Source organism: Lycorma delicatula, chromosome 4 (assembly GCF_047948215.1).
Source record: "Lycorma delicatula isolate Av1 chromosome 4, ASM4794821v1, whole genome shotgun sequence".
Taxonomy (NCBI): domain Eukaryota; kingdom Metazoa; phylum Arthropoda; class Insecta; order Hemiptera; family Fulgoridae; genus Lycorma; species Lycorma delicatula.
This window is the reverse complement of record NC_134458.1, coordinates 57418424-57445959: the sequence shown is the minus strand read 5'-3', so window position 1 is coordinate 57445959 and position 27536 is coordinate 57418424. Positions and strand designations below refer to the sequence as shown.

General features: G+C 28.0%; 1 protein-coding gene across 1 annotated transcript in view; it reads right to left on the bottom strand.

Annotated features, from left to right (window-relative positions):
• The window catches only part of LOC142323418 (uncharacterized), a 28816-nt gene extending 9426 nt beyond the window's left edge, over positions 1 to 19390 (bottom strand). Inside the window, exon 1 of the mRNA XM_075363015.1 lies at positions 19159 to 19390. Coding sequence (XP_075219130.1) covers positions 19159 to 19384 — 226 coding nt within the window. The 5' untranslated portion in view covers positions 19385 to 19390. The remainder of the gene's footprint in view (positions 1 to 19158) is intronic.
• Between the last annotated feature and the right edge of the window lie 8146 nt (positions 19391 to 27536).

Below are 27536 nucleotides of genomic sequence, written 5' to 3'. Positions count from 1 at the left end.
TACGATAAATTACGTTCTTTTGCTGGCTTGATTTGGATAAATTCTAACAAAACCCTAAATTTTTTTCTCGATATAATTTTTTTGTTGTTTTGTAACCAAAATAAATAAGTGCGATTTATTTTATCGTTTCGGTAGACTAATTTCTTCATTTTTCTAAAATGGAATTGGTTTTTATATATCTAACAGCTTTGAATTCAATTTATTTAAAAAAAAAGAATTAATATTTCCTTACCTTTATTTTAGATTTGTCTGTTACAACAAACAAAAGTTAAGAAATCTTAAGTCATAAAAATAAATAATTGTATGTTTCGTATACTTATTTTAAGGTGAAAAAATAATATTTTAAATATACTGATTTTTAAATATTTACACTTATGCACACTACACTTTTAAATATTTATAGAAAATATATTTATAAATATATATACATATATATCGTACTTTATATATATATTAAGTAATTCTACCTAAACAATAAACAGCAAAAGTTTTTTTCCTTTATTTTTATATTCTTCAGGAAATACGTGTTTTCGGAATTTTCTTCAAAGTTTAACAAATTATTAACATTTAGCAGCACAGTAGTTATGATGCACTAATAAATTTTTCTCAGTGGAAGGATTAATCAGCTGGACGAAATATTTCGGAGTAAAAAGTAACGATTATTCCGTATGTCCATTTGATTACTCCTTACTAATCGCACGTAATCGTATTTCGCGATAATTTATCGCTGTTTTCCCATCTCATTAAATCATAACTTCGATTTATTTCGATAATTATTATTCAGCTGAGAAAATTTTAGCCAAGATTTTAAAAAGTGAAATAAAATTTCCGTATTTCCAATTTATTGAATCGGTTCATTGTTAAAATTGAGTAGTATTATTATTAATTAGAGGATACGAATATATAAGAAATATAAGCCCAGAACTTTAGGCATGACCCTTAAAGGTTTGAAAAATGATTTTACCACATGTAAACGCAAAAAATGCATTCGCTCATTTAGTATCTCGCTGGTTTCAGAAAATAGAAACTGAAGGATTTTCCATTTAGATCACAAGCACCCGTCATGAAGGTTTTTTCTTATTTTGATTCAAAAACGGTAATAAAGAATTACCGTTTTTGTATGATTATAGCTACAAGCAATCTAAAGCCGAATTAAATTTACCTATCCGGGCCGGTAAATTTGACTCTTCGCCTCGTCTATCTGCATCAGTCACAACTCATCACTTGTTCTAGGTAAAATATTATAATTAATTTAGAATTATAAAACTAACGCGTAACATCATAATATCGTAAATTATACGAACAAACGGTCGATTTTTAATTTTATATGATTTCAAATTACAGCTTTCTACCTAATAAAATTACGAATGACTAAAATTTACCCGAGAATTCGATTCTTCCAGCATCTGTTTAAAATGAGTCTGAGAAGGCCGTAAAAGTTTTCTGTGATTAATTATTATAAAAACATCAAATCATTGTATGTAAGAAGAACAAGTGAGTTCCCGTCCCCATAAATAACTATATGGGGAATAATTATTGACGGGATCATGGATCTGCATTAATGACAAACGTTTACAGTAAAATTAACATCACTACAGCTGCATTACTTTTTTTAACTTTTAAAATTATGCTGATTTAACATAATCCATTATTTATGCTTTACATGCCCAGAATTTACGTATTTAAATATCAGTAGACTAATAACGACTGAAAGAAGTGCCTTTATAACGGCTAGAAGATATTAAATACAATTAATATCAATGATGATATTGTGCGTATGTTATACGTTATTTCTGTAACACGATTGTACTCGTAATATAAATTACAAGAATTACTGTATTAGTACATTACTCTAAGCTAGAGAAGTATCATTAGTATTCTACAGCGTTGCACCGACTCGATGGTTGCATCGGTGAGTTGTATTTGTCTGTTAGAGTGGAGTCTTTAAATGCACGGGTGAAAGCGTCTGTCTCATTGGTGAGTTCGGCCTGTCGAAAGGGAAAGCCGTCCTATTAAAACTTGCAATTTCTGCCTCGAGCAGTGAAATGTGCGCTCTTAATTTCAACATTGCACAACTCACATTCTAACTTTTGTCCTTTATAAACATCGTGCATATAAGTTTTTATAAATACATCTACTTGCCCTTTACCTCAAATAAACTTCTTTATTTCATCCCGTCTTTTTTTATTTAATTTTAAGCAATATATTTTATTTATTACAATATTTAACATTGCTCGATGTAAACTATTATGTACACGGGTTTTGTAAGTTATCTCGCCGTTGTCCCACATTTTTATTTCTTGTTAAATTTAATTTCTATTTATTCAGTGTTATTTTTTTATTTTGTACTTAATATTATAATTATTTTACTTCGTAATCATTTTTCGCACTTTTTTATTTTTCTGTATCGAATTTTTAACTCTTCTCTACGTACATCGTATATACACACGTACGATACAGAGTTCGCTATGTTCGCTCTGCTCGACTATTTCGCAGTGTGTTTAGTTCTAACCTTTTTTTCTTCAAAAAATCGTGTCAGAAATAGTTAAATTTGGTTTAAAAAGTTCCTTTCAGTAAATAACCAATCGTTGCGAACATACTGAACCTAATATTGTCGTACACAACTTCGTATACGTTCTAACGATATACTAATTTAACCATAGTTAATTTTACGTATGAATTTATCAAAAGTACGATAAAGAAAAATTGTTAAAATAAAGAAAGATTTTCTTAGTACTTCTCTAATTTTTCTATATGAGGGCTGTAGGATTTTACGTCGCAGGATTTGGCAATAAGATCTTGTTTTCCATCCCCTTGATATCTATCTGCGTGTCTTATCAGATTATTTACCGAATATCACAGATTTAACGACTAGATTTTCAACTGAGATGATATTCCCCGTCTTACGACTTCGATTCTTGTCATTAAATAATTTTACCGGAAAACCTTGTACATTTTTTTTCTACTGTAATTGCAGTGTTTCTACTCCATATTTAACAATCTTTAGTGTCACCAATAAAACTAGATTGTAAATAATGTTTATTTTAAATATATATATATTTTGTTAACAAAAATAAATGTATAGAAGGATTTTTTTTAATTTTACCTGTTATAAAAGTAACCACCTCGTAAAAATAGTTTTTGTTAAGAAAATAATAAATAAAACAGATAAATCTGTTCATAACGAGAATTTAGAAAAAAACTTTCTATATTTATCAAATCCGTGGCCTCGGTATAAATAAAAATTCCTGTTTACGAATTGAACTGTTTGTTATATTTAAGATAGATGCTGTATTTCAGAGCTGTGACAGATGATTGACATTTTTATATAAATCCAATTTAAAAAAAAATAATAAATTATTAAATTAAAATATGTAATGCTGAATTATTAAAAAACATGCTGGATTTTTGCTGAATAAACTGTAAGTTTGCTCGGGTAACATATTATGCTGAAATCTCAAGCACGTAACATAAACGCCGTGTAATTAAACACAATTTAATCATTTAAACGGGAAGAAAACTGAAAAACAGAAATCGGAAAGAAATATTAAACATTAATTATTTACGCACTTTAATTTGTTAAAATACAACAAGGAAGAATAGTAACGATACGTAATTAGCGGTCATTTTTTTTCCTGCCCAAATGAAGGATTACTTACGGTTACCCTTGGATTATTCAACGCCTGTAAAGGTCGGATTAATTAATTATTTCGCTGGTCTACTGTTGTATGACCGGTTATATATTTTTTTCATTGCTTTATTTATTTTATATCAAGCGTTGTGGTAATAAAAATAATATAAAACGATAATGTAGTAGACATTACACAAATCGTTCAAGCACGATTCTAATTATTATTGTAGATAAAACGCAATTAAAAAAGAATGATAATTCATCCTCAAAAACGGTCGTGTTCGGCTTGCAATTTATCGTAACGGTCCGTTTTGGTAATGAATTTCAAATATTTTGTTTTTAATCTGAAAAAAATCGGAAGAGTAATTTTTTTTGTTTCCGTGATTTTTTTATGGCAATAAACAACTTTGATCTGTTTTTTATTGCATAGACTATCACTGAATAGGGATTAAGCCACAACGATTTTACAATTCTTTGTTTCAAAAAAAATATTGATAAAAGATGATGTGTTGACATTTTTCTTTATCCTTCGACGAAAACCCATCCTTTTTACTGTATAATTTCTTTAGAAAAATTACGACGTTTAATTCTTCAGTTTACATCACTAGAAAATGTTAAGTAGTGCATATTAATGAAGATTGCGGCACTGAAGCACAAGATTATTTTTTTTTTAAATTCTGTTAAGGAAAGTCAAGATAATTTAAGAGATCGTACATCTCTTTTATTAAAATTAAGTTAATTTCTTGTTAAATCAATATATATATATATATATATATATATATATATATATATTGCGCGTGCATATGTGTGGGTAACGATATAAGATAAGTAGTGTTTTTTTCGCAAGAACTTACTAGATAAAGAAGACCTAACTTCATTGATATTTCATTAAGGGGATTACAAAGTTTTTGAAAGAAAACGTTTCTGATATGTATAAAGCAGAAACTCCGTCTGTACGATTTTTTTTAAGTGTATCTGTAAGTCATTTGCTTAAAATTATGGAACTACTCGGCCGTTCTAATGATTCTTTTACCACGGTTTTTATTGAACTTAGAAGATTTAGGGAGTAAAATTATCCAGATAGCTTTATAATTCATAGAGTAGTATGATAAAATTGAGTTTTTTTGGTGTAATGATATATTTAGAGTAGCTGACTTCACCGACTACTATGAAAGACTTCTACGGGCGTCGTATACAAAATTTATCATAATATTAATTTTTTTATAATTTTCCATTCGTTCAAAAATCTGGCTATCCGATCTGGAGATATCAGTGGAAAATTTTATCGTTCCTCATTTTTCGTGGGAAACATATTCATGTATACGAAACTAACATCCAGTCACGGCTTCGCCCGGGCTATATGGTTTCTTTGCGTTTCCCGTCACGCCAATTTTTGTTTTTTCTTTTTCTTTTTTAGTCAAATAACCGGAGGCAGGTGCAGCCAGTCGTGTCGCACATATAATAACAGTGGCAGCGGTTGTGTTGGTTGACCCGCCGCGCCGTACACCGTCGCACTCCTTAAAAAATCAAAATTCAAAAAAAAACGAAAATGGTTTTTAGATATTTATCTGAAGATTTTCAAGCCCAAATCTACTGAATATCACATTTAATACAGTAAGAAAATGTAGGAAATGGGGAAAATTTTCAATCGTTTAAATTTTTTTACCTTTTTTCACTCCTTTCAAGGTTGAATTTCGAAAAATCAAGAAATTAGTTTTTAGATTTTCACATGAACATTACACACATCAAAAATCAAGTTGATATCTTCATTTGTTACCAAGACGTTAAAAAAATATCCGGGTTTCAAAAAAAAATTCGAAACCCATTTTTAAACTTGGAATTTCAAAAACAAATTCAGAAATTTGTTTTTAGATATTTACATGAAGATTACACACACGCCAGAAATCAAGTTGATATCTTTATTTGTTACCAAAACATTAAAAAAACAGTAAATTTCATTGTTACTCCATTTTAACCCTTTAAACTCGGGAATTTCAAAAACCTTTCTTAGTGTGCTCATTTCTTTCTTAGCGAAAACATATTTTTAGTGATTTAAACGCAGAAGAAACTACAAAAAAATCACCCTTTGTTTTAGTTTATTTTTTCTTTCGTAAAAAAAATAAATGAAATTCTTTTGAAAGATATAGTATTTTAGTAAAAAATTCCAACGAACGAAAATAATTTTTTTTGGAAACAAAATTCTTCTGTAGTTATATTTTAATTTCAAAAAAGTAATAGGGGTCTCCAACTCTCTCCCCTTCTAGAAATACTCCTTAAAAATATTATTTGCATTTATTATACTATTTGAGAATAAATTTTTATTAAAATTTCACGCTATAAAAATTAAATTGATTAATTAAAAAACACGGTCGGAAAATTGTTTGAAATTCAAACAGTGGCCCCAGTTCCTCCTCATGCGGTAAAGTTTTTGTGTGATGACTGGAGATAAATTTTAACAAAAGATTTCAAAGGACAGAGATTGAAGAAAATACATTTTAAACCGATTTCCGTTTGAAGAATTTTGACAATTTTTCTTTCCTTTTCCGGTTTAACATAGATTTTAAAAAATGGCAAGCTGAATAACTAAATTATTATAGTATAAATGAATAAATATCTGTCATTTTTTTGTAATCGTGGTCAAATGTTTTAATTTAATCTCTTACACATAAAATGTATTACCACAATAACGCTGCACTAACTCTTTCATTAAAAAATTATTTAAAGACGTAAAAGACACTAATCCGGAAACTCTGATGTACGTGATCCAAATAAATAGTTCGTTTCACTTAATATAAATATTTTTATTAACTATGATTCATATGTTAACAAGATACCTTTCCTATATTAACTTCTGAAAAATAGAAATACAATTATTTGATTTTTTTAGCAATATTAGCTTTTCAAAAAAAATTATAGAAATTATTCTCTTATAATTTGTAATTATCTCTTATCATAATTTTAATAAATTAAATCTTTGTAATAATAATAATTAATTAATATTATTATTATTATCATTATTACTGTATTTAAATAAGTTTTTTAAACCGGTTTTCTCTTGTGTTTTTGCAAACATGAGGCAAGTAGAAACTTTTAAAACGTAATCAGGATAATATGTAAAAATAGGAAGTGCAAAATATTCTTGATTGAGGTAGTAATAAATGCTTGTACTGGTCGTTGATTATAGTTTGTTTATTAACAATCTTCTCTACCTCTTTATGAATAAAATCGTGCCGAGTTAAATTAACAAACAGGTTACAAAAATTACACCGCGTGTCTATAATCTTGTCATTATTTTCTTATTTAAGAATAAATAATGATTTGCTCATTCAAGACATCATTTATTTTTTATCTGAAATAAAATCAATCTAGATTCACAATTGTTACGCTACATGCGTGCAACCGAATGCAACAGCTGCATATAGAAGTAAAAGTAGGTACTCCGGTTTTAAAAGTTAGAATAATTCTCAACCGGTTATAAATCTAATCTCTAATTCTGTAAGTAATTTCAACACGAATTAACTTCGAACTGTTTGTGATTAATTTTTTTTTAATCTCTTATGGGAACGTTTTAGCTTTTCTCGTTACGAACAAGGAGTTTTAAAAATAGGTTGAAAAATAATTAAAACGATAAAAGAGAAGTAAAATAACTTCTAATTTTCGCCATCATGAGCACTGCGTGCGGAATAAAAATAAATTAATTAAAAAATTTACAGTAATTCAAAAACGTTAAATATAGTGTACAGTAAATGTATTCGCGACATATTTTAGTTAATAATCAATATTTGTATCCCACTCGTTATCAGAAATCTCTCCTATCTGTTAGAATTTACGCCCCGACCTGAAAATTATAATTTAAGTTCAAACTACAAATGCACAATTTATTACAGAACTGTATTTTTGTGTATAGTTGTGCAAAAATTATGAAGCGGCTTTGTTTTCTTTAATAAACAGCCAGATTTCCAGTACTTTTAAAAGTGGTCCTTTCCTTCATAATCCTGTATTTTAATTTAAATAAAATATGAAACTATCTACGTACAACAATATTGTTGTCAAACACATAATTTAGAGTAAAAATCTTTACTGAGAACCAAAATAGTATTTTTATTTAAATGGCCATATTAGCACCGTTCACTTTTAGATCTTTGCCATATATTTAAATAAAAAATAAACCTCTTGTTCTTAAATATATTAAACTCTTTTTTCTTTTTTTTATATACAATCTGTACAAACTATGAAATGGAACGTTATAATTTCACTACTAGGAAAACGGGCATATGTTTTATGCTTAAAAAATTCCTACTGGTTTTCTAGAAAAAAATTGACAATTATAAGGCGGACCAATAACAAGGTTTAATGCGGTTTACAAAGTATAACTCGGCCTTTTTCCATGCATTGATCTTTGAGATAAAAATCTTCAGATATAAGCTTCTTCATTTTCCTGACGAATATTATAACAATTAAAAAAATCAGTTTTATTTAATTATTAATTTAACAATAAATAAAATATAAGTTTAATAATTATAACAATAATGTTATAATTTTAAGAATGTTTTTGAAAGGATGTTTTTTATTATTTCTTTAATTACAATACAAACGGGTAGAATATATAGGAAAATTCTTGGGGTTGTACTTCTATAATAAGCATCTTATACATAATAATATAACACACACACACACACACACTCACACATATATATATATATATAGTGTGTGTGTGTGTGATATTTTATTATTAATTGTTTTTCTTCAGATACAATTTTAAAAAAAATATAATCAGGATTTGTGTTATCTTTTTCTTTCGTTAACGAAAAATACAAATAGCAGGCTAATTTTTGTTCAATTTTGCAAAACATTATCAAAAAACTATCTGCCAAAATTTATTTTTTATTTTTTTTATCTATATATAGCTTCCAGTAAAATATTCGTTAATGAATACCTTGTATGGTGATAAATTAGCACAAAATCGATAAAATAATTATGTAGAATCGCTTATATACATAAACAAGATGTTTTTACATGGAGAAAACATTTCTCCCATCTCTTTAATATTTAAATGTTTATATGTTAGTAATAAAACAGAAAGATTTTCACTTTATTTGATATATACACCTTCCGCCTTTCACTTAACTGTGATAAAATAAACTCGTAAATGAAAGCGAATAAGATACATACAAAGGAGATTAAATTCTTAATTATGTTTCAATATGTGACAGAAAAAAATTGTTATAAAAATCGTTTAAACAGTAGATTTATATATATTTTCAATATTAGTTTATTAAATTATATCGGTTTTGCATGTTTTGTCTTTTTTTTAATTCCTACAAAGTTTATTTATTTTACTATTTTTAATAGTAAATTTACACTTGTGTTCAATATTTTAATCAGAACCAAAATGAGTTAAAATATTGTTAAAATAATGTTTGTAACGTTAAAATCAGATAAATACTTTTGATTCGGAGCCACTTTTTGTAGAAATATAACATTTTTGTTTACGTTTACTTTTTTTACAAATTAGCTTATATTTTTTATAGAGACGTTTCTATTAATTTAGCTTGTCAAAACACTAAAAATAAGAGGTTTTTCAAGGTTTTATATTTTTAATTTATAAATATTACCGGTTTAATGTGAATGAAAAAATTAACCTCTTAAATATAGAACAGAATTGAATTTGATAGAATCGTAATATATATATATATATTTACACAGAATGATTCACTAGTGTTACCGGCACTTTCTGAGCTCATTCTACAAGCGAAAATAATGAAACATTTTATAAAATATGGGTCCGGAAACGTTCCGTGAGAGTTACGGCTAGCGAAAGATTTCGCCCTGATTCCTGGACAAAGAGCGAAATAAAACCTTACTGAAATTCTAAGAACCCAAATTGAGGGAAAACTTAATGCTTTCTTATGGTTTTTGATCTGATAAATCGAATAAAACAGTTTTTAGAACCGTATCTTAAGTAGTTTTCATGATATCCGACGTAAAACAGCAAACACTGTCGTCTAAAAACACTTTTTTTTACCATTGTAATACAAAAACTTTGTTAAATGACTAATACATGAGTAAAAATGTATATCAAAACTTGACAATTTAATTCTGAGAAAATTAATGTAAAATAGTCCAATAAAAAACTAGCACAAGTTCAATAAATTTGATTTTATTATAAACACTTACTGTATGAAAACTTTTAAATGTTATCAACTAAAAGCGTAATCGATACATTTAATAAAGTTTATAGTAAATTTTCAAAAATATGTTCTTCTACTTCAATACATTTGGCAGCATGCTTTCAGATTGCTAGCGTGCTCTCCGTAATTCTGCATGATTTTCCTTAATTTGTGCGGCGGCATCACCAATACGAGTAACCAACTCTTCACCCGTATGAAGTTTTCTCTTGTACGCAATACTTTTCATCCAACTCTACACACAAAAATGTAATGGTATTAGATCAGTAATCTTGACGGTCACAATCCGCCGCGGTCAATCCATCGCTCTGGAAATTACTCACTTAAGTGCACCAATAAGGCACGTGAGAAGTGGGTTCCACTTTGGGTTCCTAAAATTTCAGTATGGTTTTATTTCACTCTGACCAGGAATCAAGACGAAATCTTTCGCTAGCCGTAACTCGCTAACGGAGCGTTTCCGGACCCATATTTATATGAACTTTTTTCATTATGCGCCGGTAACACTAGTTAATCCTCCTGTACATATTACTTTGTATGGGTTATTTATCACACTTTAAAATATTTCACATTATCGCTGCCATTTTAGAAATATTGTTGGAAGGATTTTACGAGTATAATATAGTAAAAGATCAAGTTTTTGTTATAATTGTCCATTAAAAAAACTATATATATATATATATATATAAATACAATTTACGTAGTACCGAAGACAGATTTTTGGATTTCTTAAACAATTTTTTTTACTTGATAGTTTTTTTTTAATGCTAAATCCTCATTTTATGTGATTCCAAATTTATAAGACACTCCTATTACCTACAGTATATAAATTGTGACTAAAAGATTTTTACATTGTTAAATTAAGCTTATTTTAATCCTGATTTTGTTGTTGGTAGTTAAAATTAATGCTGAATTAGTTTTCTAAAATGTCACTTATAAAAGATTATATAACCTTAAAAAAGTATAATTTTTTTTTAATAAAAAAATAAATGTAAACGTGTTTTATTTAAATAGGCTACAGCGTGGTAATTAAATTATTTATGATTGATGGAAACTACATCTCCACTTAAAATTATTACTTATATATATAAATGTGTGTGTGTATGTGTGTGTAGAGGGCATTAAAATACTGGATATTATAACGGTTATCATAATGATGAAATGAACATAAAATTATTATTAAAAGAAAAAGAAAAAATATACAAAAAAGAGATTATAATATCTGAAGTCTTAAGAAAAAAGACCAGTCCAACCGGACTGGTTTTTATTATATTATTCCGATTTTTATTTTTATTTTTTCAACGTGCCGGTTTAGTTCGGTTTACGTGGCTATGTAATTGCCGTTTGATACAACGCGTATCAAATACACAGGGACAAATTCACAGCATCTTTAGAAGAACAAGTCTTCTAGCCTTCATATATAAAAAGTTCAAGGTAAAGACAACATGCACATATATTATTTTTTTTAGTATTTTTTAATGTTATGTGTCATACTATGTCTACCCTTTACGTACGATTACGATGACTAAGCAGAAGTTAATATGTCTTTCAGTAAATTTATTTTTAAAAGTGAAAATATATCAGAAAGCTATGTTAAATTATCCAAACATTATGTTGTATGATTAATTTCTTTATCGGAATTTATATTATTTAGTCTTAAACGTTACGATTAACTAATATTTTTAAATCAACTAGGTTTGATATTATGGTTGATCAGGTAGGTTTTTTTAATATAAAAAATAAGTAACGGATATAAAATTTGCGATTGAACCGAATTTTATTCTTATAAAATTTATCTTTAAACTCGATCTAACTCCTCGATTTTTCAGGTCTGTTGTAAATATTTTCTTGCAGGACTAAACTTCGACCATTTTGACATTTTTTAACTATATAAAATAGAAAAAATGCTTTTCTCGATATTTTTTTTAGGCTGTAGAAAATTTGTTTTGGGAATCTTTGGTTCACAGTTAGATACAAATATTAGGTGCTATTTTCAGATTTCCAGTTTTAGAGATTTGAATAGTTTGATTATTAGTAAGATCATTCAGTTTTACGTTTATATATTATCAAATTAATCCTTGTTGTAAAGGGTATAAAACACTTCTTAACGATGCTGCTTCCGATTTCAACGTAGGATAAAAATTATAAAATTTTTTCTTCCCGTTTCTCTTTATTCTTCTATCTATTTCTCATGTACACATTCTTCATTTAGAACAAATGGACTTAGAATTACAAAGCGTGTATTCTTAAACTTTTTCGTAAATAGGACTGTAATATGTTATTAACGACCACTATGCATTCAATAGAAAAGTAAAATGTAATTTAAAAACCGTAATAAAATTATTCATTGAAAACATTAATCTTTTTGTTTCTAATCTTATTTTTTAATTATTCTGTGGCGGTTTGCACTAACTGATAGATACATGTTATTTTTAAGTCGCTAAAGGGATTTTGGATCGAACAGTAAGTAAGCCTAAATATATTTCCAGGCTTTAACCTAAAAATACGGTTTGAAACTTCCACTGTTATCATAGGTTTGTTAATAATATTATTAAACTTTCGCTCTCAAATTTGTCTGATTAGTCAGTGGGATTTCGTTCTACAGTTTGTTTTAATTTTTAATAATATTCAATGTAAACAAAATTTAAATTCAATCAGAATGTTTTTAATAATTCATAATTTTTCATTCGTGTAATTGATGGAGAATGAATAAACAGTTTTATAATTTACAGTTTCCTGTATTAATTTTATTTATAAATGCTTGTTTTATGGAAATCAATATTTATATTGGAAATGAGTTTTTAAACGTAATTTTCTCTGTACGTTTTTGTCGGATTTATTTACTTTTTTCTCAATATCTACATACGATAGAGAGATGAAATTTTTACTCTATATTCAGCAGACTGTTTCATCACGCGTGCTTGAATTTTATATATATTTTTTTAAATAAATAAAAGATAAAAATTTGATGTAAATTTTTTAAGTTAAAACTTGATTTTTTAATTTCTAATTTGATTTTTAATCTAATTAAAATTATACATTACAGAGCTTGAAAAAATACTGTAGGTTAATTCCAAAATAAAAAATAGATTTCTACCTTAAATACTTTTTGTAAAAACAGTACAAACATTATTATTTAATTAAAGAAGAATCCGAACACAAATTTTAGACCGGCTTCAAAATCTTTAACACCAGCTCTCTTACTTTTAAAATTTTCAAATTTTTTTTAATCTAGAAGTAGAAAATAAGGTTTTTATACATAATTTCGTAAATAATAAAAGAAGTTTAGGGCCGTTATTTACCGTATGGTAATACGTAAACCGAAACCTTACTTGCGAAATTCCATAAGCAACAGAACACTTCGTACTTGAAGTTTTAAATATCGGCTCTGTAAACCTCAGAGGATGTTGTTTCCTCGGTCGGACACCATTTACTACTTCATTCACCAGTTTTTTAAGCTTTTACTCACCCGTCGTAATTTCGTAATAGTGTGTCAGATACAAATAATTTATAAACCTTTCGTATGAAAGTTTAAATATGATATTGATTTTTTAAGGCTTTTAATTCTTTTTTAGAGTCAGGTTATTTGAATGATTGGGATTCCGAAATCAACAAACATTGTACCATGTCTATAGAGCGTTGTTATTTATAGGAAAAATTAAAATAAATATCCTATTAATATCTTTATTGTTCATAATGCTGTATTTTTCGTATTAATAGTTCTAATTATGTAAATGGAATTTCAAATAAGCTAAGCTAAGTAAATTATATTTTAATTAAAAAGACTTTGCATATCATTTTAATGAGAAAATATAATTTTTTGTACTTGTTCTTAAACATCTTACAAAAATGGTAATCGGAATTGAATTATTTATATTATGTGATAACTGCATATGTATATTTTAACCGATGTAAGAAAAATGATCAAGGTATTCAAGTGCACGATCCAGTTTCCCTTCTATGGTGTGACATGATTTCAATTTAATCTTCATTATAAAAAACCGTTAACGGCAATGAGTAATCTGATTCCACTACTGTTTACGACATTACTTAACGAACTGCTAGTTTCGCAATACTAATTGATCGATCATTTATCTCTCCTTTCTATTTGTTTCTATAATTAAGTTTTCCAGTTTTTTTTTTTTTTAATTAATCATTAACTATTAAAGATATTTAAAAATTTTCATTCCTTTCCCCGAACCATATTCTCATTCTTTTTACGGGTGTATTAACTAAAAATTAGTTTCTACATATATTCGAAGTTACAAATAAAATCTTTTTTCTTGGTCGATCGGTCGCTAATTTATGTTTCTTTTTATGAGAAAAGTTATAAAACCACAAATATGAATAGTAATTCTATTTTTCTTATTGTACCAGCTGCGGTCTAAAGATGGTCGCTGTCATTTCACTTCATAAATCATTTCTTAAAATACCATGAAACCTTTTACATGTTTAATGTATAGTTAGGCCATTCGTCTTAAAAGTAGAAAACGCATCATATGTGTATAGTAGAAGGAGAAAAACAGCAACGGGGTTGGCTCGCTCTATACGCCCGATTGAAAATATCGAATAAAATCGCATCGTCTAGCATTAATAACGAGAAATCTTCCTGTATTCAACAAAGTATAGTTGTTTATAAAAATATCGAATGATGGTAATACCTTATGTGCACGAGCAGATAAAGCTTTTAAAGTTTAGAGTTTTCTGGAGGATGTTGTTAAAAAATCAGTTAACTATTCGACGCACGCTCCCTGCGTCGGTGTACACAACTTCCACGTATCCCATCTACACCGTTCTATATAACTTTCCCTAGCGTAACCTTTTCACAAAAATACATTCGATATAATATGAAGTTTAATTCTTTTACTAACAATCTTCATTTTCGTATTATTTCTCCTGAAGTTGCTTTCCTCGAAAAAAATCGATAAATTACTTTTTTTTACGTTGAATTTTAACACCGAAGATAATTATTCTTTTCTAAAATCAAGTTTCGAAAAACTTAAGGTTTTTTAGGGCCACGTATTTTATTAGATGTTAAATAAAAGGTTACACTCTTATATATATACTTAGTAATTGTTCTCTAAGTAAAGATTCTGATATTCATTTTTCACCCATATTTACCGATATTCTAACGTAAACGATCGGGTGATCAACATATCGATAAACATCGTCGTAACAAAAAAATCGATCGAAGTCGGTGAGATATAATAAGGAATTTTTGTGGAAAAAACTCTGATTAAATTTACCACAAATAGAAAACACTGAAAAATATAAAATAAAATTCAAGAAACTGTAATTTTCGATAAGTTTTTCACCGAGTAGAAGCTTCGATAATTTAACGAATAATTGTTTAATTAATCATCACGGTCGTGTTTTCTATTAATATAATTATCGTGTCTGTAAATTAAGTTATTAGTATCGTGATGAAATATAAATCAGTTGAAAATAAATTAATAAAACTATACGAATAAATAAATAAAGAAACGTGTTTTGTGTGTGTGTGCGCGTGCGCGCGTGGATGTATGTGTGAGCGTTTACAAGCAACGTGATTAGCTTGATTTGAGACCCCACCCCAACACACTCTGTATTTCGTGCCCTGATATCGGTCTGGAAAACCCATGCTTCAGGTGACGTATTCTGCCGTCGTAATATAGAACGTATAATGTAATACGATCATTATAAAATAAAATTAAAAAACCGAATAAATAAAGGAGTAAAAATAATATAACCTCGACCTGTAATTTTCTCCGTGAACCGATCATTAAATTACATGATATCAGTATCCTATGTGGTAATCATTATTTATTACACTGTCTTATTAAGTCTCATTACAGTGGAAGTGGCGATAAAGTCTCTATTGCCGTGTTAAATTGAAATCGGTGTGAAAACCAAAACCAAATGATATAATATCACAGTAAAAACTCAAAATAATAAAGTTATAATAAAAGTAATAACATCGTTTTTACTGCTTTTCTGTTTCCAAAGAAAAAATTAAATATATAAAACGCAGGATGTCGAATTAAATAAATTTCCTCTAAATTTTATTTCATATAAGAATGAAAGTTTCGGAGATATGCTTCATTGTTATTATTTTTATTATTATTACTTTTGTAATATCCTGGTTTCATTAAATTATTTCATAAAACATGAAACGAGCAAATATATTTAAAAAACAGTTGTCTTTTTCTTGAAAAAAAATCTCATAAAAATGATCACTATCCATCATTAACCATGTAGTGTTCTGCAATTGGACGCCAATTGGATCCGTGTTAAGAACATGGAAGTTACTGCTTATTTGTATTTCTTTTATTAAACGTGATCGCCTATGAACTTCTCCGAAATTTTTTCCCACCTGTATAAAAACCCCGACATGAAGCTGAGGTGCCGAGCTTTATAATTCCTTCTAATATATTAGGCGATAAACTAGCTCGAACGCAGACAAACTCTCTACAGCTAGATCGCTTCCGTCTCCTTTTCTTATCTTTTATTCCTTCTTCCTTGTATAAGTACTATAGGAATAGGGTCGGCTTCGGTTCTGTCTACGACATCATTCTGGTACCACAGACGTTTCTTTATCGGAGCTCAGCAGGGTGCCTGTGAAACCGCTAATTTTTGTTTCACTATCCGTTAGTTGAACAAAAATCCAACTGGTGGTGGCCTACTTGATAAATTTAAATCTCCTATTCCTCATATATATATATGTATATACTGTAGATACTAGTGGGTTATTTTTGAAAGCTAGATAAATATAAAACTAGAACTTTGGTTAATCAATTAAAACTAAAGTAAAAGAGTGATCAATTACATTAAGTTTTATTGTAGTTTATAACATATCATAGTTTACTTGATAGATTTTAAGTATACATTTTATTTACTTTTTAAAATTTATAAAGTAAATTTTATTCACTTTTTTTTTTAATTCATTTACTCTTGTTTTATTTATTTAAAAATATTTATAATAATCTTTTTCTTTTTTTGTATATATATAAAGTTAAGTCCAAAAGTATTATAATTTTATGGTATTTTTTATTTTACTGTGACAATGTGTTGGAAAGTGTGGATAAAAATAAAAATATCAGGTAAAATATGATATATTAAAGGGTTTATTGTTTTATTAGCAGAATCTACCAATAAAACGGATGTCGTGGGCAAATGGAAGGCGTAACAAGATGTATTGCAAAACATGCAAGAGATCCGTTTGGTATTCAGCACCCAATTCTGCATAAGTATAATCCCCAACGTACACTTATGCCCAAGCAACAGCAACCGATTTCTTTTCTTTTTTTTCATAAAATTTCCAACTGAATCTTATCGTTTTTTCAATGCCATAAGTTTATATTTTTATAATTCATTACGTTCTTTAAAAACAAATAATAAAAAACAGAGAAAATTTTTTGAGACAATTTATCCTTGTTATATTTATTTATTAAAATTAATAAATTAACTTTTAAAAATAACAAATCTAATTCAATACTAGACCTTCACTAAATACTGCATAATACTATAATTTAAATTTGCTTAAAAAGTGTTAAATAATTTTTTCTTAAAAACTAAGAAAAGTAATTTAATTATTAGTCTACTATTACTATATTATTTACTCTACTATCTGTTTAATTTACTAACAATAAACTATTAATACGAAATACAAACTTATAAATCATTTTTAATTAAAATATTCTACGTTTAAACACATAAAATTAATTAAATGATGAAAAATAAAAATAAATTTTTATTCAAAAAAATCAAAACAATAAAATACGATAATAAGTAACTATTAAAAACGCTTTCGTCAGTAATCCACATCTTCAGCTCTTATATGTACAACTTAGTCATAAGTAACATATCTGCCAATGTAGAATAAAAGTGTAATAATATTACTTTTAAAAAAGTAACAATAAATTATTTTTAATTTGTTATTTTAGGTGGTTGCGATAAAGTAAACTCCAAAATCTGTTTGCGCTGTTCACCTGCAGTAGACTGAATTTGATCGAATTAAACTTTCATTTTAATAAAGCTTACACCACTTTCTGCAGTATTAAAAAGGATAAATAACCTTTAACTCACAAAAAATAAGCTTAAAAAATATTACCAGTTTTTTTTTAATCAAAGGGTCTTACTAATCAGTATTATTCTATTTTACTCATTCATCATAATTCCTTTTTATCTGAATAATATTTTTGAATCTAATAATTTATTTATTAAAAATAATAATAATTAAGCGATTCATACAACTTTTTAACACAATATTCATAATTTAAGAAATAAATTATTCTATATATATATATATATATATATCTTTATGTAGATTATGGTAAATAAGAAAATTTTATACTTATACACTATTACAAGTAACATACTTACCCGCATTTTCCTGAGATAACTAAGGAAAAGTGAATTCTTTTTGAAGATTTCTTAAATAAAATATGAGAGAGAGAGAAATATTTAAAAAATATATATTTACTTATTAAATGATCACATACTTCAAAGTTAAAAATTGCGTTAAATTTATTTTTAACGTTGATATTGAAATAACAAAATCGTATTTGAATACATTATGTAGTCGATATATTTAACTTTTTTTAATTTTATTTAAGGTACGTCATCGAAAAGATAAGTTCAGAACTTCACAGACGGTATCTTAACTAAACTTAAAAACTAATAACTACTTTAAAAATTCCAGGAAAAATATGATATTAATTTGAAACTTTTAAATCTACCTGTTTTTTTTATAAATGTAAGCTATATTTCTAGTTACTATGTTTTAATTCAAAATTTAAGCCGAACAATAAATTTTGGCTTTCTAAGGACCACCACATTTTTTTATATCCTTAGATTTTAAGCTTTATTAAAAGAAATTTATTGTAAACTTAAAAAAAGTTAAGCATATCGTACGGTTTTGAAACTAAGTCCAACCGATTCTTATTTAATTATATCAATATTCCAAATTCTAAACTTATTTTATGGTTTTCAAAAGTATCGTATCAATTTATAATGGAAAATAAATTTATTTGCTAGGTGGTGAATACTAAGCGTAATAATTAAAATTTTAATATTTTATTTTAAAATTAAAAATAATATATTTTTTTTATAAAGTTTACTTATTTTAAACAAAGCATTTAAGTACATTTTCAGAAAACCTTAAAATTGTAAAAAAATGGAATATTAATTTGCGTAATTCAAAATTTTAATTATTAAATTTAAATATGAAACAATAAAAAATTTTATACAATAATTATAAAATTATGATACCATTCTTAACGGCAATATAATAGTAATAAAATACATAAAATTTAAAAAAGAATAGCAATGTAATAAAATTATAATTTAATCCTATAAACTGACCTGTATATTTAATTAATATAATATTCAAAATAAGCCTCCAAGTATAAGCGCCTTTCAGCAGTACTTGTGGTTGTTTGAGGTTGGCGGAATGCGGTCTCCGTGGTCTGTGCTCAGGATCGTGGTATGATTCCCCACTAATGCTGTTCCAGCGACCCGTCTCACCCTTTATATAATGACAGTGGTATCTGAGAGGGGGCGACAGAGAAACCGGTCTCATTGTACACATTGTATACGTGTTTATAGATGTGAGTATGTGTATCTGTACACCTCCCCCACCCGACAGACATCTGTGACCGAGTCGCTCGACGGGCCTAGAAGAATCATCTTATTACTATTATCAGAAATAGGCGCACAAGTATCACCGATGAGGCTTATCCCGTTTATTTGTCATACAAAACTATGGAATAATTTAAAAAACCTTTTATTAAATAAATCGATTCGGTCGTAAATTTGATAGTCCCGAAGGTCCGCATTATTTATTATTATAATCGGACTCCATCCGGTCAGAAAAAAGTTATAACGTCACGGGTTCTCTTCCCAATTATCAGATATTTAGTTTTCAAAAAAGATCCCTAATTTTTTGAGCTCAATTTATTTTTAATCTCGTGTTGTTATTAGTTATAAATAAAGACCTTTTTGGGGGTGTTTGTTTCGTTTTGTTTGTTTTCTTTACCCGGCACTTAAAATAATTAATATTTACGGTACGACAGTAATAGTTTAAAATATAGTAATCACAAAAATTCTTATTATTTAATCGGTTTAAAGGGGGTAAGTTTTTAACGCAGATAAATATTAATGCGCACAAATATATTTTGAAACAGATAGGACAATAAATTGTAATATAACAAAGAAAAATTGTAAAACCGTAAAAGAAAAACACTTCAATAATAAATAATATTTATTTAAAAAATACAAAAACTAAACGATGCTTTACAAATTTGGTGCATTATTCTAAACTAGAACAATACGCAAACAGCTATTAAAATTTGTTTAAAAAAATGTAAAGATACAGCTGTATCATTTTATTAAGAATAAATACAAAAAAAAAATTGAATTTAAAGATTCTTTTATTACACGACTGCCCAAGAAGGAGTGTAATATATTTAGACTGTATGTATGTATACGTTACACCGTAGCAGCTCAACGACTGAACCGATTTAGATGTAGGACCCCGCACTGGAATCCTTACGTTACCGGGAGTGTCATAGGCTATATATATATATTTTTTTAAATTTATATATATATATATATATATATATAAATTAAAAAATCAGATGAATGAGTCTTTTTTTAATTATTCGATCTCAACGATTCAGTAACCTCGTATCTAATATGTGTGAAGTTGTTGTCTTATTAGTATTTTTACACGACTGCCCAAAAAGGAGTGAAATGTATTTAGGGTGTATTATGTTTGTTCCACCGTAGCAGTTCATTGGCTGAACCGATTGTCACCCGCACACTCTTTTATTATCTTATATTAAAGCGAAATCAACGTTTGTCAGCAATTTTTTTTTTTTTTTTTTTTTTTTGGTTGTCTGTTTTTTAACTTTTAATATTTATCTCTTGTTGATTTTTTTTGTTAAAATCCAAGGGAAGCTTTTAAACAGATAAACATTCAAAATAATAGATAAGGCACGCTAACGTTTATTTTTGAACTCAAAACACTTTAATAAGACTGCAGGTCGAACGTTTTATTCCTCGTAAAAATTAAAAATGTATAACTGATCAAATTTACCTTGATGTATTAAGTATTTTCAAATAGTGTTGAATCATAGCATGAAACTGATTTTTTACAAACAGAATTCAATAATTTGCAGAGAAAAAGAACCTTTCAAAATAATATTAAAACAAAAATCTACCAACATAAGACAAAAACATCTAACAAAAACAAAGTCAATAGATTTCAAAGTGTTTCTTCGAGCTTTATGTTTTTTTGTTTTTTTTTATTTTTACTTCTAACACATTTTTACTGTAGAAATACACGCTGCGTGCTCTTTTTCATAGTTTGAATATATTTCAATTTTGTTACCCAGATTCTTAGTAAACTAGACGATTTTTTTTAAATCTTCTATTTTTATATTAAAAAATTAATAAAATATTTAATGACGTATGTCAGTGTTTTAATATCCTATTTTGATTTTAGACGTAATGTTTTGCAGAGCCTCAAGACCATAATTACATGTTATAAATAACATGGTTGTGAGTTCTAAAACAATTTTATACCGACAAATAATGTTATAACTCTTTCATAGAATCGGATCAGAAAATAAACTCCCGAGTACAGTTTTATTTGATTTAGGACTTGATTTTTAAAAGAAAGATTTGACGTTATATCGTATAAATAAGAAAAACGTTTGTACAAAGCAAATAACACGTATGTGTACAACATTCTTAAAGATAGTTATTAAACTACAACTTCTATAGTTTTCATGCTTTCATTATTCATACTTTAATTTATGCTCCATTAATTCTACAAATATTTAATATAATTATTCCAATCATAATATAACGTTAACCTTTATACACTTTTTTTTCAAAACCGACATTAAGAATCGGTCGAATGTATTTCTCTTCAGATTTCATCCGTTTAAAAACAATGGAAGTTCCAGCATTTATGTCTACTTATTTGACACACTAAAGTAACTCTTCATTGTATTTATTAGTATAACAGTTTAATCTTTTCTCCGGTCGAAATAACAACTCACTTTCGTTTTCCTACCACACAATGAAATCAATGACTCATACCGTTACTAGTCTAGAAGTTGGCGTTATAACTTAAAACTAAGTATGCTAGGTCACAAAAAAAAACTCATGCAAATTATGAAAGACTACAGTATAGTTAGTTTTATGCGTGTTTTTATTATACAAATTTATTTAGTTATTTATTAACGTAATTATTATAATTAAATTATATATGTAGTTTTTATTTAAACATCTCGAGTTAATTACTATTTAGTGAGGAATAATTACATGTTATTAGTTTTTTGTACTTTGTAAAATTGATATTTCAACTGTGTGAATGTTATAATCAATTTAACAAGTATAACGAATAGTTTTGTTTTTGTCATCGACTACTATGGTCATTAGTCCTTATACTTAACTAAGAAAACTTTCTCGCCCTAATCAAAAATAGCGACCGAATAAAAAAACCGTTCTTGTCAAACAAATCATCCTGAAAACACACTTATCACAAATCATTAATACCCCGAAAGATCACTAAATGACAGATGTGCAGAGCCGTTGCCACTTAAAAACATACAATCTATTTCTAAACAGATGTTGTCAAAAATATCAAAACGGGTACAAAAGGACCCGCAATTGTTTAAAACACATCCTTAAAGATAAATTTGTTAGCAGCTTAGAAAAAAACACAAAAAGCGTTAAAAATTAGCCGGTTTGACGTGAAACATATCACATAAATTTGTCGCCTAGGTTTTCCCTTAGTCCATCCTTTTAAATTTCTTTTCCCCATTCACCTAACGGCCTCCACCTCTGAAACAAGGTATCGGATATGGAATCTTCAATACCACCGATGGTTGTGGGGAGGAATCTCTGAGGCCGGTAAGGAAGACTCCTACTCAAGTGAAGCGGGGAGGATTTCATCCAAGTCCAGACTGGATCCCTTCTCCGCAGAAAGTTTTGAGGCTCTTGACGCGCTCGCCCTCCCTTTTTGAGCTCTCTGTGCTTTCGGAGGCTCTATAGCTAAATGTTCATCAATCTTCCTATTCAGAGTCTTTTTTATCTTAACTTGGACCTGCGTCGCACCAACTCAGGTTTCTTCTGCATTCTTACCACACCTTCCTTCACCTAATGATTAGTCAAAGGAATATTTTTTGTCATTTCAGATGTCTGTTTAACATTATTATGTACATCCACTGATAGCTGCATCTTGGTAGATCTTACAGGCTCTTTTAAGAGAAAATTTCATCCTACTATCTATCATACGCTCAATCGTAGCTGCAAGGCTTGGCATAATTGCAGAAATTAGATGTTCTACGTTAACCTTTGACAAATAACGGGTAGCAGTTGCTTCTGCATAAGTAGTTATAGTCGAGGTGTTCGGCTGCTGACGATTTTTCTTACTTCAAAATAACTGATCTTTTGCATTGTTTTGATCTCCTGAATCGCAGTTTCCATTATATAAACCGGACAGTTTCTAAAACGGCAGTTCTTTACAATCGATACAAACAGGAAGAGCTCTACACTACTCGCCCTCATGGCTTGCCACCTTCTGCCCTGAACGTGGAACGTAAATGGTATGTTCAGGATGTGGGGATTATATACCTCAGGGGATTATTATTATAACTATTATTATCTATACATTTTTTTAAACTAATATTAACGTATATGGACTCTCGCTAATAAATGGATGCAGTGAAACAGCCCAAAGTTGTTTAATTTCAATGATCTGTAGAACTTGTTTAATAAACCGCGTCTTCAGCCGTTGACAATTTTTATATATTTCTTACAGCGTGTTTTAAAATTACTAAAATTGTAGTAGATTTACTTGGAAATGTATTTTTGAATCTCAACGTAGACACTCACTCTCTATACACAAATATTATATTATTGATTATTTAATGTATATGTTATTAAATTAGTAATTTACATCGTATTATTTATTTATTTATTTTCTGTTCTGAATTATATGAATTCATTCATTAATACTACTCGCATTCGTTTTCAGTTAATTTAATCATCGTCTTTTATATCTTGAAGCAATCTTTTGTTTTCATATTCAATTTTCTATGTGCACAGGCTGCACGTATACCTTTGTAATTTTACCCTACGCACAGTAATCTTTTATTATTTTTCTTTCTCGGCGACCACGTAGCTACTAGACTCTGTCTCTGTAATAACTTAGTGCTTCGGCAGAATCTTGCTCTTGAGATTACGTATCCGTCTCTTTAATTTTCTTTTTTTTTCTTAATAACATAGAATATATTTCTATTTCAATTCTCAGATAAATCTTTCTTTTAATGTTAAAACATTATTTAACATTTCATCTCTTTTTAACACGCTAGAGTATTCTGATATAATTTCTTTATTGTTATTTTATTTATTTTGTTCGATATCTGTTGTTTATTTATATTTTTATTTTTTATTTTATAGAAAAATAATCGGATAAACAATCTGAATTTTTAAATATATTTTTCCTTGTACATCGCAGAAACATGCGTGGTTTATTCTTTTCTAATAAAAATATACTATTATTTTTACTTTTTTATTATCGTATTAGTATTCGTGTTGCTACCAATTTTTGATTTTTTAGAGTTTTTTTTTCTGTTCTTAGTGATATTTTTGTATTTAGTGTGTCTTGTAGATAAATAATTTTTCCCGTTATTTTTTTGTCGAGTTTTTCTTCTATTTTTTATAGGATAAGTAATATTTATATTTGTTTTTGAATAAACTAAATATTAGTCAATGTTTTGTTTATTATGAACAGCAGATTAAACTAACCGGTTCTATATATTTTTGTTTCTAATATTTAAAACGTCTCGTCGGGTTTTTAAAAAAAATATTTGGTTTCCTTTACAGGATAAGAAGCGATTCCTGCCGCTCTGAACCATCGATAAACAAACTAAGGTGACCGCCACAATGGCAGGGAATTCCGACAGTTGTCCCGGATGAAATAAAATATTTTGCGGAAAACAAAAGAATCTTCATTGTAAATCATGCATCATGAGGTTTCATCGGCTTGGTTTATTCTGAGTTCAGATGAAGTCGCCATCTTTAATGAGAATGGATAAAAATGTGATTCTTGCATGCTGAGAAGGCATAGGGGTGCTAACACACCTGTTAAGACATCTAAATCTTGTTCCGTTATTTTGTATGTTTCTGATGATAAATCTTACGCTTCTGAAGAAACACTGTTGGCAGCAAAGAATAATATTTTTAGCAAAAAATCATCTACATTAAATTCTCCGTTGAATCCGGTGCTGAAAACACTTACTGTAGATGGATGGTTTTTCTTTGCACATTTTATAAATGAGTTGTCTTCAGTAAAACGGGAAATTGTGTTCTGCGCAAGGAAAATCTGGTCCTCAAGAAGACCATAGTCTGGATTTTTCTTTTATAAAGAAGGATTTTTTATATTCTCTTGTCTAGTTTAGTTATTTTTAATTCCTCCATTTTAATAGTTAAGATCGTAGAACGTTCGTTACGATTATAAAAATTATCAAATAAAAATCCATCCGGTCATTTTACAAAACGAGCCGAGTCGATAATGAATTAAATGTTTTATTAACTCTATTATAACGTAATCGCTCGGGTAAATCGGATAGCTAAAAGTAAACTAATATATGTTACATATAAAGTATTTATACGAGATGAGTACCAAAAAATATTATCCCATCAATTTTAATCGAGTATTCAATAATATAGATACACCGCTGCATTAAATTACCGTAAGTTTCGGCAGAGCTCACAGCGTAAATCGGTTTCTTTTATAGACTTTTGGAATTTGAAGGAAATGCGGTCAGCAATTATTAGTCGGTGTTTACAAATCTTCAAGAAAATTATTAAATCGATGTTCATTTAGTTTATTTCTTTTTCTTCGAAAAGTCGCATAGCATTTCCTGTTTGAAACTTCAAAATTAAGTCGATACCAGCCTATCTGTTAAAAAAAATTGTTCAAAAATCAATAGACTCAGAACGAACGATTATTTCAAATTTGTGTAAATTTAATTTGAACACGATAGAAGTTAAAGAATTATGAAAAAATTGCAATTAAATTATACATCAGAATGTACTATGTACGATTTTCAATTTTAATGAACGATTTTAAAAGAGCTTTAATCGATAACTATTCGGTATAGCTACTAATAATTTTATTTTATTATCAAATATTTGTCTCTATCGTGTTCACGTGAGAGTAGTAAATTTTTATTACTCTGAAAAATGCACTTTACAGAATTTCATAAGTGGATTATTTTAATCGAATCGATGACCGAATGCCGTTATTAATTTATAAAAAACTTCACCTGTAAAAACTCGGTTTATAGGATTTTTTTTCATGTTAGGTCTATTTTATAGATTGTAGGACTGCGATTCTACAACGGATACAAAAAAACTATTTTTAAAACCCCTTAAGAAAATTACATATTGGAAATAAAACGATATGAAGTAAACTGCTATTAAAGAATGTTAAATGGAATTTATAACCGCACGAATAACTCTGAACTGTGGTAATTTATTTTTTAAGCGAATTACTAGACAGTCATTGCTTAAAAAATAAATTATCTATGTAAATAAAATGCATATGTCAAATCTTTTTATATTTCCCCCGACATAGATATCTAATTAACTTAGATTTAAGTTTTCCGTATAAAAATCTATACATAATAATTTTTATCAAAAAAATCGAAGTAAGATCTCTATTTTCTTAAGTAAAATTTTATTAACCAGTTTAATTTTGATAACTACGAATTCGCTATATTAAAATTAATATATTGGTGACATAATTTCTGAAGCGTTTAATTAATATAAAATTAAAATGGGTTATTTGGAAACCATCAGGCAAATTTAATAAAGATCCCCTGCTTTTGTAATGAGTGTATAGAAACTGTTATTTCCTAATGCATACTTTCTTTTCTCGTATAAAATACTGATTACTATGCGGTTAATTATATTCTACGTGAATTAATTTTAAAAAATGAAGTTAAAATAATTTTTTTTTAAATTGTATTAAAAAACGTGTCTAGAACCGCATTCATGTTTCAAGTTTTTCATATCGTAGATACGTAATTCACTTTGCTTAAGTTTACTCTTTTGGCCGCGACAAAAATCTTATCGCCATTTTTGTAAATAATTTATTAATCTTTCGCTCTTAAATGTTATAATTTTATTTTTGTTGTAAAATAAAAGGAAAAAAGGTATCGGTTTCAAATATCTAGGTGAACGAGTCGTGTCGTAATTTTAAAGAATTGTGATTCAACCCGTAGGACGATTTAAGCTCGATTAGCAATAAACGTAACGTCGTCGTCACGGACCAGATCGGCAGCGTAACGTCAAAATATTGTCGAATGTATTTTCTATGGAACCGTTTACATCTATCGGCCACGTCACGGACCGGAGGCGATCTCGAAAACAATAGTTTGACGGTGACAGTCCGGCTGTCGCCTGCTTGTGCGAACGTACTACCGGTTCGGTTTTTTTTAATTTTTATTAAAATCGAATGAGGAATCGTTAATAGAAATAGAGCGTCCGCATGTGGAGGTTTATAATATGACTTATAAGAAATATATTTAATGCGAAAGAAAAAATAGAACATAATCGGCAGAGAATTAAATACCGCCGGTATGTATACATAATAACATTAATTTATTACAAACTTAGCGATAGTTATTTTATTAAAATCAAAGGAAAATGCCAAGAAC